General features: G+C 40.1%; 1 protein-coding gene across 6 annotated transcripts in view; it reads right to left on the reverse strand.

Annotated features, from left to right (window-relative positions):
- Nucleotides 1-17246, reverse strand: part of LOC106936890 (obscurin-like) — a 24162-nt gene continuing 6916 nt past the window's right edge. Inside the window, exons 5-26 of one of the 6 annotated variants that reach the window (XM_015018137.1) lie at nucleotides 16562-16861; nucleotides 15572-15847; nucleotides 14914-15213; nucleotides 14228-14497; nucleotides 13602-13904; nucleotides 12815-13090; nucleotides 12207-12509; nucleotides 11544-11819; nucleotides 9955-10254; nucleotides 9276-9551; nucleotides 7355-7657; nucleotides 6702-6977; nucleotides 5645-5947; nucleotides 4986-5249; nucleotides 4417-4719; nucleotides 3639-3914; nucleotides 2063-2305; nucleotides 1852-1965; nucleotides 1048-1098; nucleotides 901-963; nucleotides 738-797; nucleotides 1-333 (exon numbers count right to left, since the gene is read on the reverse strand). In XM_015018137.1, the coding sequence (XP_014873623.1) occupies nucleotides 266-333; nucleotides 738-797; nucleotides 901-963; nucleotides 1048-1098; nucleotides 1852-1965; nucleotides 2063-2305; nucleotides 3639-3914; nucleotides 4417-4719; nucleotides 4986-5249; nucleotides 5645-5947; nucleotides 6702-6977; nucleotides 7355-7657; nucleotides 9276-9551; nucleotides 9955-10254; nucleotides 11544-11819; nucleotides 12207-12509; nucleotides 12815-13090; nucleotides 13602-13904; nucleotides 14228-14497; nucleotides 14914-15213; nucleotides 15572-15847; nucleotides 16562-16861 (5204 nt within the window). In that variant the 3' untranslated portion in view covers nucleotides 1-265. The remainder of the gene's footprint in view (nucleotides 334-737; nucleotides 798-900; nucleotides 964-1047; nucleotides 1099-1851; nucleotides 1966-2062; nucleotides 2306-3638; nucleotides 3915-4416; nucleotides 4720-4985; nucleotides 5250-5644; nucleotides 5948-6701; nucleotides 6978-7354; nucleotides 7658-9275; nucleotides 9552-9954; nucleotides 10255-11543; nucleotides 11820-12206; nucleotides 12510-12814; nucleotides 13091-13601; nucleotides 13905-14227; nucleotides 14498-14913; nucleotides 15214-15571; nucleotides 15848-16561; nucleotides 16862-17246) is intronic. The other 5 variants (XM_015018138.1, XM_015018140.1, XM_015018141.1 and 2 more) reach the window with 5 other exon arrangements.

Raw genomic sequence — 17246 nt, forward strand, 5'->3', positions numbered from 1 at the left:
TAAAATTTTATGCATTTCATAGTCCAACGTGAATAAATGCACCTGTTTCTGATTTCATCTTGAAACCAGGCACATTTGACCTAATATGCATCCCAGACAAAGGTCATTTTGTTTCACGTTGGAATATTACATTGCTTTCTCGAACCAATCTTGAATTAAATATTTGAATATCCGGATCATAACTCACTTGAGCACATATGAAAATATATATCTAAAGCTGTCTTTTTGGAACAAACCCCTCTAACATCGAGTCCAAAGAGCATCATCAGTATCCAGAGGTCGACTTCACTTCAGAATAAACGGCTGCGTCGGATGCTGCTAGACTGGACCTTCCTGTAAAAGCAGAGAGGAATCAGTTGAGACAGTTACATGAACTAGGACAAATGTGAAATAGATCTGAACCATGGAGATTACACTATATTTGAGCCAAATATTCAATTTAAAATGTCAAAGCAAACAACACTCGTCAACAAGTCTTTGGTTTGTGTCAAATGTTATGGATGTTTTGAGTCTATAAAGCCATGTGGGATTCTGATTGGTTAAAACTGATAAACATGGCTGTTTCCAAACAGAAACATATTAAAGCTCAAACTAGGACAAAGTAAATGAAAGATGTTGAATCTGAGTGACTGAACCTGTAGTCTACACCCACAACTATTGAAAACCTTGAACATGAATAACTTCTGACAATTTCTAACCAAATGATGTCCAATGGTTTCCGTTTCTGCTGACTGTACCTGCAGCTCCTACTCTCACATCAGAATTGACAGGACTGTCATCTGGTTCCAGATAGTGCCCTGACAAAAGGACAAAAAAACAAAAAACAAATTAAAGTCAGGCTTTTTGAAAATGAAACTTTCAGAACATATTATTTAATCTGACAAAGTTGGAGGAACTCACTCATGTTTCCAGTGTTTTTAAAGTTAAGGAGCGAGTAGGAGATGCTTTGATCTTTCTTTGGATCTGTAACACATTAACACATCATTTCAGTCATCTTGATGTCATTCTTTTCTTGAATATCTCAGAATTTCAGCAGGTGAACTTTACCGTTTTCAGGTTCTTTAGTGGGTCTCACCAAGTCATAGAAGTAGGAAGTGCCTAATAAAATACAACATAAATGATTTCCTTTCACAATTGTACCATGACATATTCATTTTATTTGAGTTTGGCTCTTTAGAGAGCAGAAATTATCAGTTGAAAACTAAACAAAAAAGTTTATATATATATAGATATATATATATATATAGATATATATTTGTAGATTAACTGCAAATAAAAAAAGCCAAATCTTCATTTAGTTGCATCTCTTTCATTTCATAGCCATCACAAAAAGCAAAACACAATTTACTTAAAAAAAAAAAATACATCAGAAAATGTTTCAAAGTTGACATTAATAATTCTATAATATTGTAATATTGTAATGATACTTTCAAGTAATCACACTAAGGGGATATTCACACCTGATACATTTGGTCGGGTTTAAATGAACCAGAGTTTGTTTCCCTCTTCTGTCACGGTTCGATTCGGGTGCGAACAGACCGGCCTCGATCCGGACCCTCGATCATCAACCAGCTTTGTTTACAAATTATAGTCCGCTTGCTAAAAAGCCCAATTCGAATGCAAAACGCACCGAATGAAAAAAAAATTAAAAAAAATTAAATATAAAATAAAGTCTGCTTTTGGTCTGGATCAAAGGACTTTCCTGGTGTGAATGCACGCTTAGATTACTTGTATTTATAGTAAAAAGATTACATGTAAAACGTGTTAGTCTTCTGTTTATCTCCACCATGAGATAAGTGAGAGTGACTTAACATTAACTATTGGTTCTTCATAAGAAAATGAAAGTCTGACCTTTGAGCCTTATGAAGCGAATCAGAAGCAGCAGGAGAAGAAGGAGGACGATTCCACAAAGCGGTCCCACGGCCCACATTACAGGAAATGAAGAGCTGCTCTTTTTTAAAACGGCTGCAAAACAAAAAAAAAGTATTGAAAATATGTCTTGAAATAAATAAAACAGTCGCCTCATTTATTAAATCACAGGCAGTGCTTTAACTCTGTTCACCTTTAACTGCCATCCAGCTCTGAGGTGAAACTTCTCCTGAATGTTCACACTTGTAGAAACCTTCATCTGACTGAGACACTGCAGAGATCTTCAGCTCTCCTCTGCTGTCATTTTGGATCAGTTTGTCATTATGATAGAAAATCACATCAGAAAGTTTGTTTTCTCCTCTCAGTCTGCAGCTCAGAGTAACAGAAGCTCCTTCAGTCACAGGATGGACGGGGCTCACCAGGAGAAGACCTTCATCTGGAAACCAGACAGAAGATATTAGACTCCCTCCAGAAATCGGCTGGAGACAATTAGAGGAAGTTAAGAAGGGCAAGGTCAGATATCAATTAATATAAATAATTCAATAAAGTTGTTTTACTTATCTATTCATTTATTTGTGTGTGTGTTTATTTATAAGAATTGTTTTTGCCATCCCAAACAAAAACTTTTTCCTGTGGTTTTATGAGGTGAGTCCAGCTCACTTTGGTGGTGAGAAGATATTTGATTATTTTTGAAAAGCCCATCAGATAATTTATAATTTTGTACTGCAAAACTTAACTTGCATAAAGAAATAATTTATTGAATTATTTATATTAGTTGATATCTGACATACTTTTTGTTGTGAGCTGATGATACAACAACGAATGGTGATTGCAGTGCAGTTTGCATTTTATTTCAACTGATGGACAGTGGAGTAACTAAGAAACCAGTAATTATGTCATGTTGAAGAGATCCTGTGTGCTGAGTTTTAGCTTCATTGCTCACCTGCTGCCTGGACTCTCTGAAGATCCTCATTAAATCCTCAAAACTCAGTTGCTGCCTCACCTCTCTGCTTTTGGGTCCGAACCTCAACAACCGCAAATCATAACACAATGTAAAGGGGCCAATTAACCGAAACTAACCAGCTTTTTTGATGGTGGGAGAAGCCAAAGCTCTTGGAGAGAACCCACATCTGCATAGGAATATTGTGGAAAGTCCATGCAGAAACAAAGTGTTGGAATTTTGAACCCTTGGTGAAAAGCACCAGGGCTGTGTTGTGTTTTGCAACCCCATCTCGTCATTTTGTTTGAACTGCTCTAAGGGGCAAAAGGCATCGGTTCATGCCAGGTCGGACCACACTACATGTGAAAATGCTGGTTATGACGGCCAATATGTGGATATAATCAAAATCCATGGTGATTTCAAAGTTTGGGAACAATTTGTGTCGTGATCTCTACAGCCTGAAACTAAATCTACATCCAAAAAGGCTAAATAAAAACGTTCAGACAACCTAATTTCAATTAATTCTGTACACCACAGAAGAAGAAAATATTTGTTGTCCAAGACGACAAACATTTGCCCCGTTGCACTGAATTTGTACAGCAGGTCCTGAGGAAGAGCAGCTCACCTGATGCAGTTAAGGCACTTTTTAAAGTAGGAAATTGAACTGAAACCTCAATAATACCAATAAGCAACTTGTTGGTAGAATAAAAAATTAGATTACACATAAAATTAAATATGATTAAGACATTTTGCACTTTTTCTTTTCAATTTTGTAGCGCTAGCAGAGATGATAGTTGTTGAACTGAATGAAAAACCACACAGGCTGTACCTTGCACAGTGATGTTGACTGCGTTGCTGAGCTCTCCTGATTCAGACTCGCACCAGAACGCTGCTTTGTAGTACTGTGGACTGCTGAAGGCACACAAGGACCCATTCATTGCCCCCCAGGCGGAGCACGAGTCGGTGAACGATGAGGAACCCGATTCTCTCATCACCTTCACTCTCCACTCAGCAGAGTTTCCTCCACAGTTCAGTGTCACAGACTCAGAGGTGAAGTGTTGCTCTCTGTCAGGACTCACTGAGAGAGACGCTGCTGGACGGGAGGCTAAATAAAACAACATGAACAGAGGAATCAGTGTAAAAAGAAAGGGAAAGGGAATAAAGAAGTCCTTAATTCAGAAACAGACTTTCTGGCTTCAAATTAAAACCTTTTACGATGTCTAAGTAAAGAAAAAGAAAAAAAAAAAACATGTTAAATACATGTATGTCTGTTGCCTGTGGGACAGATTGACACTTTGATTTAGTTGCTCTTCACTTCTAACCTCATGAGTGTTTTTCTTAATCGTCAGCGTCTCAGGCCTGTTTATCTTATTGTCTGACCTAAAATCTTGATTGTGGATGAAAAAAATAAATCAGCACAAATCATCCTCTCCTCTTTTTATACCCTGTAAAATACTTTCCGTTCTTTTCCAACGATCGAGTCATATCTCTACGTTTTTACCTTTACCAACCTCTGTGCAGTAAAAACCACAAAAAGGGAGTCTTGGGGGAGGTCATGTTGGTAAATCACAAAAACACATTAATTGTAAGAAGGGAAACGCACTGACCTGGAGAGCAGACGAACTTTGGTTCACTGTATCGAGAGAGAAACTCTGGGTTTCCATATCCCACCCTACATGCATATCCTGCTGTGTGATTCTGCCCATGAATGACCAGGGAGTCCTGCTTCGTCCCATTGACGTTATCGGGCAGCAGCTCATATCTGTAGTCATTTCTTGACAGATCGGGAACAGCTTCATACCAGTAGAACATCCATCCTTCAGACGGAGGATCGACCTCACAGCTCAGGTTTACCGAGGCTCCGGGAATCAACCATGATGGAGACACAGTGAGGTGAAGCAACGGTGCGACTGGACAGAAACAGTTTAGATTTGTTTTCTTTTTTTTTCGATGTGAAATTTGAGTAAAAGTGATCATACATCCAAGCTGTCAACAACTTTAACTAAAAGAGAGGCTAAAAACGACAAGGCTCGGCTTTCTTCGTTTATTTCTTTGTTGGAACAAAGCAACGACTTCAACATAAAGCGACTTATAGCTGAAAATGTATGAACCGACATTGACAACATGGTACAGAAAAAAAAAGTGAAAGTCAGATGATAACCATAGATTAACCTACGGTGTATGGAGATGTTTACTGCGTTGCTGAACTCTCCAGATCCAGACTCGCACCAGTACACCGCTTTATGCAACCAGCGGCTGCTGAAGGTGCACAGGGATCCGGTCATTGTCCCCCAGACGGAGCAGTTCGAATAGGACGACTCTGCGATCCTCATCACTCTCCAGTCAGCAGAGCTTCCCGTGCAGTGCAGATGGACTTCGTCGAAAGTGAAAAGTTTCTCTCTGACGGGACTCATTGTGAGAGACGCTGCTGGGTGAGCATCTGAAGTACAAGAGACGAAATAAACCAAGAGAAAATCAAAATGAAAATCATCATACATGCTCTGTGTTCCATTATATTCTGAAGGATTTCTAATTCTGTAGACAACTTTACGAATTTTAACAGGTACAGCGTTGTGTTTTCAATCCAGAGAAACTAATAAATGAAGCTAACTGATTCATTTAAATCCATCTTACACAAGTAATTCTACGAGCTTCTCTGTTTCTGCTCTGTCCAATTAATCTTTTGTCTTTATGAATTATGCTTTGTTTTTATACTTTAGCATAAATTAAACAGTTCAAGTAACATGACTATGTGTTTTATGGACAGAAATGATTGCAGGCCTTAATTCAACAAAGGGAATTGTAAATGTGTTTATTAAACAGAAACATACTGACCAGCTGACCAGACAAACTGTGGTTCACTGTAATTAGTGGAATACTCTACGTTTTCCCATCCAGCTATACACGCGTATCCTGCTGTGTGTTTCTGTTTGTGAATGACGAAGGAGTTCTCTACTGTCCCGTCGACGCTGGCAGGCAGCAAATTGTATCTGAATTTAATCTGCGACAGATCAGGAACAGCTTTATACCAGTAGAACCTCCTTCCCGCCGACTGAGGCTCCACCTCGCAGCGCAGCGTCACCACGGCGCCGGGACTCAGCCACAACGGAGACACGGTCAGCCGGGGCGTTTGTACAACTGGACAGGAGAAATAGTTTAGGTTTTGTTTCCCCCCCACATGTGGAAAGAGATGGGACATCCTCTGTTAAGATACTTACTAGTATTTAAAAGACAACAACATATTAAGTCAACTCAAATAACTTTTAAAAAGAAAAGACTTTTCTCACTGCAAAAACACAAAATCTTGAAGTATTTTTGGTTTAGTTTCTAGTGCAAATATCTTGGTGCAATTGAAGTAAGACAGACTAACTTAAAAGTAACTTTTCAGCAAAATACAGGTGATCATATTAAGTAATTAATATTGATGGAAAAGTGCTTGTTCCATTGGCAGATGAATTAACTTATAACATGTGAAAGATGTCTTGTTAGAAGTGAAAATCTGCCAATGGAACAAGTACTTTTTCATCAGTACCTCAAACTGATATGCATCTTAGTTCAAAAAGTTGACCTGACTGACCAAAACCAATGTGATTTTTGGATTCAGCACATCAAAATCCATAGTTTTTGGTTGTTGACCAGCGTTACCAATACTGTGGGTCTAACCCCACCTCTAAAACGTGCCTCAGAATAATTCTCCTGGCTTGTTTGACACGTTTCGAAGCGTCGACACAAAAGGAGACACTTCCTTCATCAAAACTTTCCACTGTCAACCCTCCACTTCTGACAAACTTGAAAAATGTAACTTGGAACAAAACTGAACATATAATTAGAATGGAAAACAATGGCATAAACATTGAAAATCAGAAGAAAGAGAAATGCAAAAAAAACCTACGGTGCACAGTGATGTTGACTGCGTTGCTGAACTCTCCTGATTCAGACTCGCACCAGTACAGAGCTACACTGTACTGGAGACTGCTGAAGCTACACGAGGACCCAGTCATTGTTCCCCAGCTGGAGCAGTCCGATACGTCTGAGTGGTTGTATGATTGTCTAATCCGCCTCACTCTCCAGTCAGCAGAGCTTCCTGTACATTTCAGCTGGATGTCATCAACGATATAAAGTTTCTTTCTGTTGGGACTCACTGTGAGAGACGCTGCTGGATGAGAATCTGGAATAAAAGGAAAGCAGAGACCAAAAGAAATCAAGAGAAAGTTCAATGAAAATGATTCACATTCTAGTATTTAAACCGTTTTTGAAATCCTGAGAATTTTAACAAATGTAGCTAATTAATTAGCTTGATGAATGTAAAATCTAAAAGTGGATTGTCTTCACTATTTCTTCACCCTTCAGCTCACTCTTTTGTTTTAATCAATTCTACTTTGACTTTATTAGTCGTCATGTTTCTGTGTTTCCTTTCTCTAGCTCAGACATAAAATTACACATTTTCACCCAAAACGAGTATCTGTTTTAATTGAAAGAAATCATCCCAGACATTAAGTTAACAAAAGCAGTGACAATCAGTTCATAAAATGGAATCACACTGACCTGCAGACCAGACAAACCTTGGCTCACTGTACTCGGTGAAAAGCTCCGGGTTTCCTTTCCCACCTCTGCATGAAAACCCTGCTGTGTGTTTCTGTCCATAGACGATGTAGACGTTTTCTACGGTCCCTCCGGTAATGTCAGGCAGTGGATCATATGTGTAGTTGTTCTGCGATAGATCAGGAACAGCTTTGTACCAGTAGAACCTCCATCCTGCAGATGAAGGTTTAACCTCACAGCTCAGAGTCACTGAGGCTCCAGGACTCAGCCATGATGGAGACACAAACAGTGTGGGCTGTGGTGGATCTGAACAGAGAAATGGTTCATGTGTCATGTGAAAACATGTGACATTGTCTGTTAGATCTGAGTAACATTGCTACTATTGAAAGTCAGCATCCACAAATTTTTATCTAAAAAAAACTTTAAGAAACTTGTAGGTTCTTAAAGTTTCTAAGACTCTTGGATTGCAAGAGTTTTAGAAACCAAGAGTTCTTAGACTCTTAGGACTGAAACATGGATGTCACTAGGCCCGTCATGATAACAAATTTTGCCGAGCGATTAATTGTCTAAAAAGTTATTGTGATAAACGATAATATTGTTTTGAGACCTTTTGACATTAATTTAATGGAAATGACTAATAATGCATGCGATTTCCTGCCATAGATACATTTTATTTTCAAAAGAACACGTAACACTGGAACTAATAAACTAAATAAACAAAACAACCAAAAATAAAAAGGATTCTCAGTCTCCATTAACAAAAAATGTACTTGAATAAAAACTAAACAACATAAAGCCAAAGTGGAAATAAATACTTCATTCAACCAAAAGAGTGCAGATTATAAAGTCTGTATACTGTATTGCCCTTCAGTAATCACTAGATTTAAATAGAGAAGATGGACACATCTGACTACCTAATGCAGTAGTTCATACTACACGATTTTTCCCCCTATTTTCCCCTTACGATAATCTTAGATCGTTGGCCGATCTAAGATTGTCGCTGGTGATTTCAAAACCAATCATCCTGTAGTGCGATTTAGATCGTCATGGCCTCCGATCTAAATAGGAGTTTTCCCCGACTGGGAGCTTAACACTGAATGTGACATGTAGCCAATCAGACAGCGCGGATTCTCCTCCTGCTTTCTGAGGGGAAATTACGGAGGGGAATCCCAAACAGCTGACACGGTGCAACCCGAAGTCCAGCGTTGGATCATCTCCAAGTCTCCATTGGAGATTATATGTGGAAACAACATTAATATTTATTCAACATTTCATGCAAAGAATAGAGAAATGACAAGGGGAGGAACTGGAGCCAAATTTCTACCACAATCCTGTAGGTTTTCAGCTGTTCTTCGTTAACGTGNCATAAATAGGTTATAATGATTTTCATTCAGTCAGAACTTTACGCTGACTCTAGCCACATGCATCACAGGTAGATTCTAGTAATGCATTGATTAATGCCTGGCTTTAAAATTAGTTAACTGGACTTGTAGCCATTATTTTGTGCCCATGTGGCTGGACACCACACGGCATGACGAACCCGATTGAACCGTTATATACCTAGGATTTCTGTCAGGTTTTGAAAATGGGCCGACAGTCCGTCAACAACTGGTGTAGTGTGTGCTGGACATTACACTAAGGAAGAGCACCGGAGTTGAGCCTTTTTTTATTCAGTGTCATCAACAGAAAGAAAAAAAAGACAGGAAGAGACGATAAAGCCGATAATTAAAATGAGGTAGATAGGTTTAATTTATCGTGGGATTAATTGATTTATCGTTAATCGCGACAGGCCTAGATGTCACTGCTTTAAAATAAAGGCATTACAATGTTTATCCATGTGACAAAAGCTGAATATCATAAACTGATATGGACAACAAATCTTTAAAATCAGGAGGGGAAAAAAAAATAACGTAAATAAACCTACGGATTAAAGTGATGTTGACTGCATTGCTGAACTCTCCTGATCCAGACTCACACCAGTACACTGCTCTGGGGTACTGGGGACTGCTGAATGTACAGGAGGATCCAGTCATTGTTCCCCAGCTGGAGCAGTCCGATACGTCTGACTGGTCATATGATTGTCTAACCCGCTTCACTCTCCAGTCAGCAGAACTTCCTGTACATTTCAGCTGGATGTCGTCAACGATGTAAAGTTTCTCTCTGGCAGGACTCACTGTGAGAGACGCTGCTGGGTGGGAATCTGCAAGGGACAGTCAAGAAAGACATGGACGTATGTTCTGTGTTTTTACGTAATTTCCGAGGGCTTCTCCATCTGCAGGTCACTCTACAGATTTCAACAAGTTCAACTCCGTATTTTCAATCCTAAGACACTGATAAGCTAATTAATTAGCTTGATAAATATATATTTTGAAAAGCAATCCTAATACCTACACAATTTCTCTATCCTATCCAATCTTTGGTTTTGTCAGTCACACTTTGAGTTTTGTTTTTCAATCCCCATGTTTCCTTTGATCCGTTTCTTGACTTTCAACATACATCAAACAGAATTTTTCGGTTAAAATGAGTATTTGGCTTAGTGACAGAAATGATCGCAGACATTAAGTTAAAGGGAACAATTAATCGGTTCTTTCAAACACACTGACCTGCTGACCAGACGATCTTTGGCTCACTGTGATTGGTGAAGGTCTCTGGGTTTCCGATTCCAGCTCTGCATGCGTACCCCGCTGTGCGTTTCTGACCAAGAACGACATAGGAGTCCTGCACAGTCCCCTTAATGCTGTCAGACAGCAGATGATATGTGTAGCCATTAGACAGATCGGGAACAGCTTTATACCAGTAGAACCTCCATCCTGCTGATGGAGGTTCAACCTCACAGCTCAGAGTCACTGAGGCTCCAGGACTCAGCCAAGATGGAGACACAGTCAGCTTGGGCCTTGGTGCAGCTGGAGAAAAGAAATAGTTTAGTCTCTTTAATAGTAAAGACATGGAACATCCTCTGCGAGATCTGAGCTACATTACTAGCATTTAAAAGACAACAACAGGTCCAAGTGACAGAAACTTCATTTCCAGAGGTCATCAGGCGAGAGGCATCTCTGTGATGCCATTGCTGGACATCACAGAGACAGACGGGGCCAACAATCGTTCACGCTTTTAATCAATTTTAGATAGACCAATAAACCCAACAGTCATGTTTTTGGATCCAGAAGCCAGAGTATCTGGAGAGAAACTGTGTATGCGCAGGGAGAATATGCAAACTCCAATGCGGAAAGAACCCAAACCGGATTCATGCAAAACCAGAGGACTGTTTCACAAATGCAGGACTCCAAGACCCACGGTAGGAGATAAAGTCAGGCTTGACATGGAGGCATTAGTTCATCCTTAAAATCAAACCTGACACTTGCTCAGAAAGTTTAGACTTATAAATCATTATTATAACATGAATCAAAGAGCTTAATCCCAGATTAATTTGTTATCCAGCTTTGGCGAAACACGTCAGGTTTGGTCAATTCTGGTTCCTCATCCGTTCATCCACAGCAGTCAGAAACCAACGTGTTTTGTCAGTAATTTTGTTTTCTTCTCTGTCTGTCCTGGTCATTTATATCAGCCTATATTAAAATACCACATCTTGGCATTCAAGTGAATCTTAACATTATGATGCTTATCAGTTTTATCATTATCTGTATTTCGCTTGTAACATTTTAGCACCAACATTCTTCCATAGAGTTCAGGCTCGATGCATTTCCACAACAGAAAATAACGTTATACTATTGACTTCCTCTGTTCATTTATAAGTTTGAAGTGTTTCATTTGAGAAAATGAAATGTAACACCATGAACTGTACGAATGTGATGTTAGGAAATGTAAATTTTAGGCATTTGGTCAATCCGTTATTCTGTCACTACCATAGCAGCAGCTTCTTTATTGAGCATTTGTGCTTCAGTTTCTGAAGAAAAGAAGCTGCCAGTGTGGCATGAAGCGTGGCGTGCGCAATTTATCCATTCGCATCTGCAAATGTGCGATCGGTCTTGTAGTCTGTCCAAGAAATCAGTGAACGCGCTTTTATCTGAATTACTTGAGCCTGGCTTGACACGCGCATCCCGAGTCTGGTTTGGTCTTCGCGAAATCAGAGACAAGGCGATCGTGCCACGTCAAGCCTTGGCTTCGACTCTCGCTCTGCGTTTCTGACTCACCGACAGAACCTCGGGAAATAAAAACATGCAAGGAAACCTACATTTTAAAGTGATGTTGACCGCATTGCTGAACTCTCCCGATCCAGACTCACACCAGTACACTGCTTCATCGTTGTCGGAACTCATGAAGGTGCACGAGGATCCGGTCATGTTCCCCCAGACGGTGCAGTTGGACGAGTCCGACTGGTAGTACGACTGTATAAACCTATTCACTCTCCAGTCAGCGGCGCTTCCCGTGCAGCTCAGTTGGATTTTCTCATCGGTGAAAAGTTTCTTTCTCTTGGGACTCACGGTGAGAGACGCTTCCGGATTAGAAGCTGGAGAACGAGAAACGGAGGCGAAAAAGAAGTCGAGAGAAAGTTTGAGCCAAATGTTCTGATTTTCATTTTTTGGAAAATTAGAGGTGCACCACTGTATTCTCAAGCCCGAGAGTATAAAAAAACAATATAGCTAATTAACTAGTTTGATGAAACCATCTCAAAACAAGCAATCGTATTATCGTCACTATTTCTTGACCACTTCGAATCACTCTTTTGACTATCAATTATACTTTAACTTTTCCTGTCACCGTGTTTTTAGATTTCTTTTCTCTACCTTAAACGTATATTAAACATTTTCAGTTAAAATTATTTAACTGTTTTATCACAGACATTAGGTTAGCAAAGACAATAATAAAGAAGTTCGTTCAGTAGAATCACACCGACCTGCAGACCAGACAATATTTGGCTCACTGTACTTGGTGAAAAGCTCCGGGTTTCCGATTCCACCTCTGCATGAATATCCTGCTGTGTGTGTCTGCCCATAGACGACGTAGACGTTCTCTACGGTCCCTCTGATAATGTCAGGTAGCGGATCGTATCTGTAGCTGTTCTTTGATAAATCAGGAACAGCTTTGTACCAGTAGAACCTCCATCCTGCAGATGGAGGTTTAACCTCACAGATTAGAGTCACCGAGGCTCCAGGACTCAGCCATGATGGAGACACAGTCAGATGGGGCGTTGGTGCAGCTGGGGAAAAGAAATAATTTAGTTTTTTTGTGAAGTTCTCTGTTAGATCTGAATAATACTACCAGCATCTCAAAACTGTACAAAAAAAAAAAAATTAAACCCAAATAAAATAAGCAGCTTAAAAAAGAGAAGACTCAACTTTCTTCAAACTGAAACATAGATACAACTTCCTTAAAATAAAGGCATTAAATGTTGTCCGATATTCTCAAAATGACTGCTATGAACTTCTCCAACAGAACTCAAGACGAAAGTTAAATATCATTAACAGACAATAGAGTAGCAAACAATCATGTAAATAAACCTACATTCTATAGTGATGTTGACTGCATTGCTGAACTCTCCTGATCCAGACTCACACCAGTACACTGCTCTGTGGTAGAAGGGACTGCTGAAGGTGCACAAGGGTCCGGTCATTTTTCCCCAGCTGGAGCAGTCCGATAAATCTGCCTTGTAGTACGATTGTCTAAACCGCCTCACTCTCCAGTCAGCAGAGCTTCCTGTACATTTCAGCTGGATGTTGTCAATGATGTAAAGTTCGTCTCTGTCGGGACTCACTGTGAGAGACGCTGCTGGGTGGGAAACTGGAATAAAAGAAACGCAGAGACCAAAGGAAATCAAGAGGAACTTCGATGAAAAATGATGCGTTCTCGACGTTTTATGATGGTTTGAAGGGGTTTTATTTTCCTTCTTAGCCCTGTTTTTAGAAATCGGAATAAGTGAAAGGAATGACTTTCATTTCATGAAGTGTTCCTTATTGATGTCAGGTAAAAGTAAAGCAGACATTGATATTTTCTTCAAACAAATAAAATCCTCCTTTTATTTGGAACCTCTCAAGAATATAACTACTTCTCTTCTAAATCGCACTCACGCATTAACTTTGTCCCTCCCATGCTACATCGACAACAGAAACTGTATTGCTTTATTTAATTTTTGTTAAAATTGTTGTGATAACCCTGTCATTATCTGCTGTTCTGGGACCTTAACCCCAGAGTATAACAGAGCTGGGTCGGTTTATTCAGAGTAAATTACTTCTACTCAGAGTTGCCTAACACGGCTTCCTAAATTAAGTTTATTGAATAGAATCACACTGACCTGCGGACCAGACAAAATTTGGTTCACTGTACTCGGTGAAGTATTGTTTTTTTTCTCTTCTAGCCCTGCATGCGTACACAACCGTGTGTGTCTCTCCGTGGACGACGTGGGACCCCAGAGCGGTCCCGTCGACACTGTCAGACAGCAACTTGTATCTGTAGTTGTTCTGCGATGTATCAGGAACAGCTTTATACCAGTAGAATCTCCACTCTGCAGATGAAGGTTTAATATTGCAGCTCAGAGTCACTAAGGCTCCAGGACTTGGCCATGATGTAGACACAGTCAGGACAGGCTTCGGTGTATCTGGACAGAGGAATAGTTTATTTATTTATTTATTTTTTTGTATTTTCCCCCAACCCACAGTAAAGACATCCGTTAGATTTGAGTAACATCTAGAAGACAATACCATCTCCAATCAGTAGAAACGTTTAAAAAGAAAAGGCTTGGCTTTCTAAGAAATGAAACACAAGTGCTACTCTTTTAAAAAGCTGTGCAATATTACCAAACTAACGGATATGAAATTCTTTAACTTTGAGTATAGACAACTGTCAGTAATCGACCTGGACAACACGGTATAAAATTTGAAAGGAGAAAAAAAAAGAAAAAAAACTTATAAGCAAACCTACTGTTTACTGTGACGTTTACTGCATTACTGAGCTCTCCGGATCCAGACTCACACCAGTACACTCCTTTGTGGTACTGGGGACTGCTGAAGGTACATGAGGATCCATTCATTTTCCCCCAGATGGAGCAGTCCGATACGTCTGACTGGTAGTACGGTCTGAACCGCCTCACTTTCCAGTCACCAGAGCTCCCTGTGCATGTCAGCTGGACTTCATCGACAGTGTAAATGTCTCTGTCAGGACTCACTGTGAGAGCTGCTGCTGGGTGAGAATCTGGCGTACAAGAAACAAAGAGGCAAAATAAACCGAGGAGAAACCAACTGAAAATGGGACATGATTCGCATTTTGTGTCATTTTGGAGGATTTCTCCTTCTGGACATCGCAGGTTTCAGCAGGTCGATCTTAAGAAATTGATGAAGATAACCAGTTACTTTGATGATTTTATATATTTATTTTTTCAGGCAGGTGATTCCAATATCTTCAGAATTTCTCCAACTTGTCCAAGTCTTTTGTTTTTACCAATCATACTTTGTATATATATATATATTTTTTTATCTTGATGTTTTTTTTTTTGTTTCTTTTCACAACTTTTACCATAAGTTAACCAGCATTTCCAGTTAAAATGAGACGCAGACATGACATTATCATAGGGAATCATCAGTAAGGTCATTCAATAGAATCACACCGACCTGCAGACCAGACGATCTTTGGCTCGCTGTAATTGGTGAAAAACTGCGGGACTCCCCATCCAGCTCGGCATGCGTATCTTGACGTGTGTTTCTGGTCGTGGACGACGTAGGAGTCCCGTGGAGTCTCATGGGTTCCCTGAGGCAGCGAGTAATATTTGTAGGTGTTGGACAGTTCAGGAACAGCTTTGTACCAGTAGAACCTCCATCCTGGCGACGAAGGCTTAACCTCACAGCTCAGAGTCACCGAGGATCCAGGACTCGCCCATTGTGGAGACACAGTCAGGACAGCCTTCGGTGTGGCTGGAGAAGAGAAATAGTTGACTTTGTTTCATAGTTTGATTCATCCAAGCTGACAGAAATAATAGAAAAAAAAAAAAAAAACAAGACTAGAATTGAAACATGGATGTTTTTTTTAAAAGAGAAACACTAAAAGTGGTGACGGCATGGCAATCAAACCAGACCAATTTCAGTCACTAGATGTGCAAAGCTGGTAGAAACAAAACCTAACAAAAGTATGGTAGTAATGTGAAATGTTCAAAATGTTGAGAATCACGTATAACTTTCTTTCCACTTCACAACTGTATACCACCTTGTGTTGGCCTCTCACATAAAATTCCAGTGAAACATCTGCGTTTGTGGCTTTAACGTGTGGTTTTACCGTGAATGGTGATGTTGATCGCGTTGCTAAGCCGTCCCGATCCAGACTCGCACCAGTACACGGCGGTTAGCTGCCAGCGGCTGCTGAAGGTGCACGAGGAGCCGGACATGGTCCCCCAGCTGAAGCAGTCGGAAACGTCCGAGTTGTAGGACGACTGCCTGAACCTCCTCACCCTCCAGACACCGGAGCTCCCGCTGCATTTCAGCTGGATTTTGTCGCCCGTGAAAAGTTTCTCCCTGGCAGGACTCACCGTGAGAGAAGCTGCCGGATGAGTGTCTGCAATACGAGAAACGCAGAGACAAGAAAGGAAATCAAGGAGGTATCAGATGGCAGTCACTTCACTGATTTTAAATTTTGTTCTCCTCAAGTGCAACAATGTATTATCAACCCAGAGAATTTAACCTAATAAACCCTTTCATGCATGAATTATGATGCTTTAGGTCAGGATTTTTTTCTAGGTGTTCAGTTGTTATTTGGAAAATACATTAGGAGTATTCCTCGGATGAAGTACTTGATGCCATTATATATATATATATATATATATATATATATATATATATCTGCAAGAGTCCTGTATAGAAGAAACCCTGACTGGATATTCCTGAGTTGCTTTTTTGTCTGTCAGCCATATTTGACTTAACAAAAATGTTCTTGCTCTTTGGGTGGATGGCCAGTAGTTGATAGTGTATTGTATGATGCTCTAGTGTCCACTTCAGTGGTCCGTGTGTGTTTATAACATAAAAATAAACAAGAAAATGGCTTTTAGACAGCTGTAGACTATAGTGGTCTCTATGCCTGAAAGGGTTAATTGGTTTGATGAATTTATCTTATAACAAGTAACTATTAGCTTCACCATTTCTACATCCTGTCCAATCAGTTCTTTATTTTAGTATAAGAAACCAATTATACTTTGTTTCTTTTGTCTACCTGCACCATAAATTAATTTGTTTTCATGAAAGAAATAATCGCAGACATTAGAATCACACTGACCTGCGGACCAGCTCAGTGTGATTTTACTGTAATCAGTGAAGATCTCCGGGTTTCCTCTTCCAGCTCTGCATGCGTATCCTGCTGTGTGCTTCTCCCCCTGAGTGACATATGAGTTCTTTGTAGTCCCCTTACGAGTACCGTGCAGTGGGTCGTATCTGTAGCTGTACTTCGACTGGTCGGGAACAGCTTTATACCAGTAGAACCTCCATAATGTCGAAGGAGGTTCCACCCGACAGCTCAGAGTTATTGAGGCTTTGGGACTCAACCATGATGGAGACACAGTCAGGACCGCCCTGGGTGCTGTTGGATAGAAATAGTTTCGTTTTTGTTTTGTTTTTTCTAAGAAAGACATGAGACATCCCTTGTTAGATCTGAGTAACTGCATTGTCAATCAACTTGACTATGCTTGTGCTGGTCTGTGCAGCTTCAAAGGCCATTTGACTTTTCATAAAAAGTCTGGGAGGGTGAGTTTTTGACCTTTAAGCTTTCATTAATATCTTCAAAGCCAAAGTAGCACAAAGGAAATTTTGCTACACAACCAGCACAAACGTAGTTGAATTGATTGACACCAATTTTGGAGGATTTGAAGAAGGTGGTGGTGGGGGCGGGGGCTTTGACCTTTCATGACCTCTGGAAATATTTCTGAATATCTGTAAAATGACAGCGGCACAAACGAAAATTTTTG

This window comes from Poecilia latipinna, unplaced genomic scaffold (assembly GCF_001443285.1).
Source record: "Poecilia latipinna isolate Pla-1442-1.1 unplaced genomic scaffold, P_latipinna-1.0 Scaffold2236, whole genome shotgun sequence".
NCBI lineage: Eukaryota > Metazoa > Chordata > Actinopteri > Cyprinodontiformes > Poeciliidae > Poecilia > Poecilia latipinna.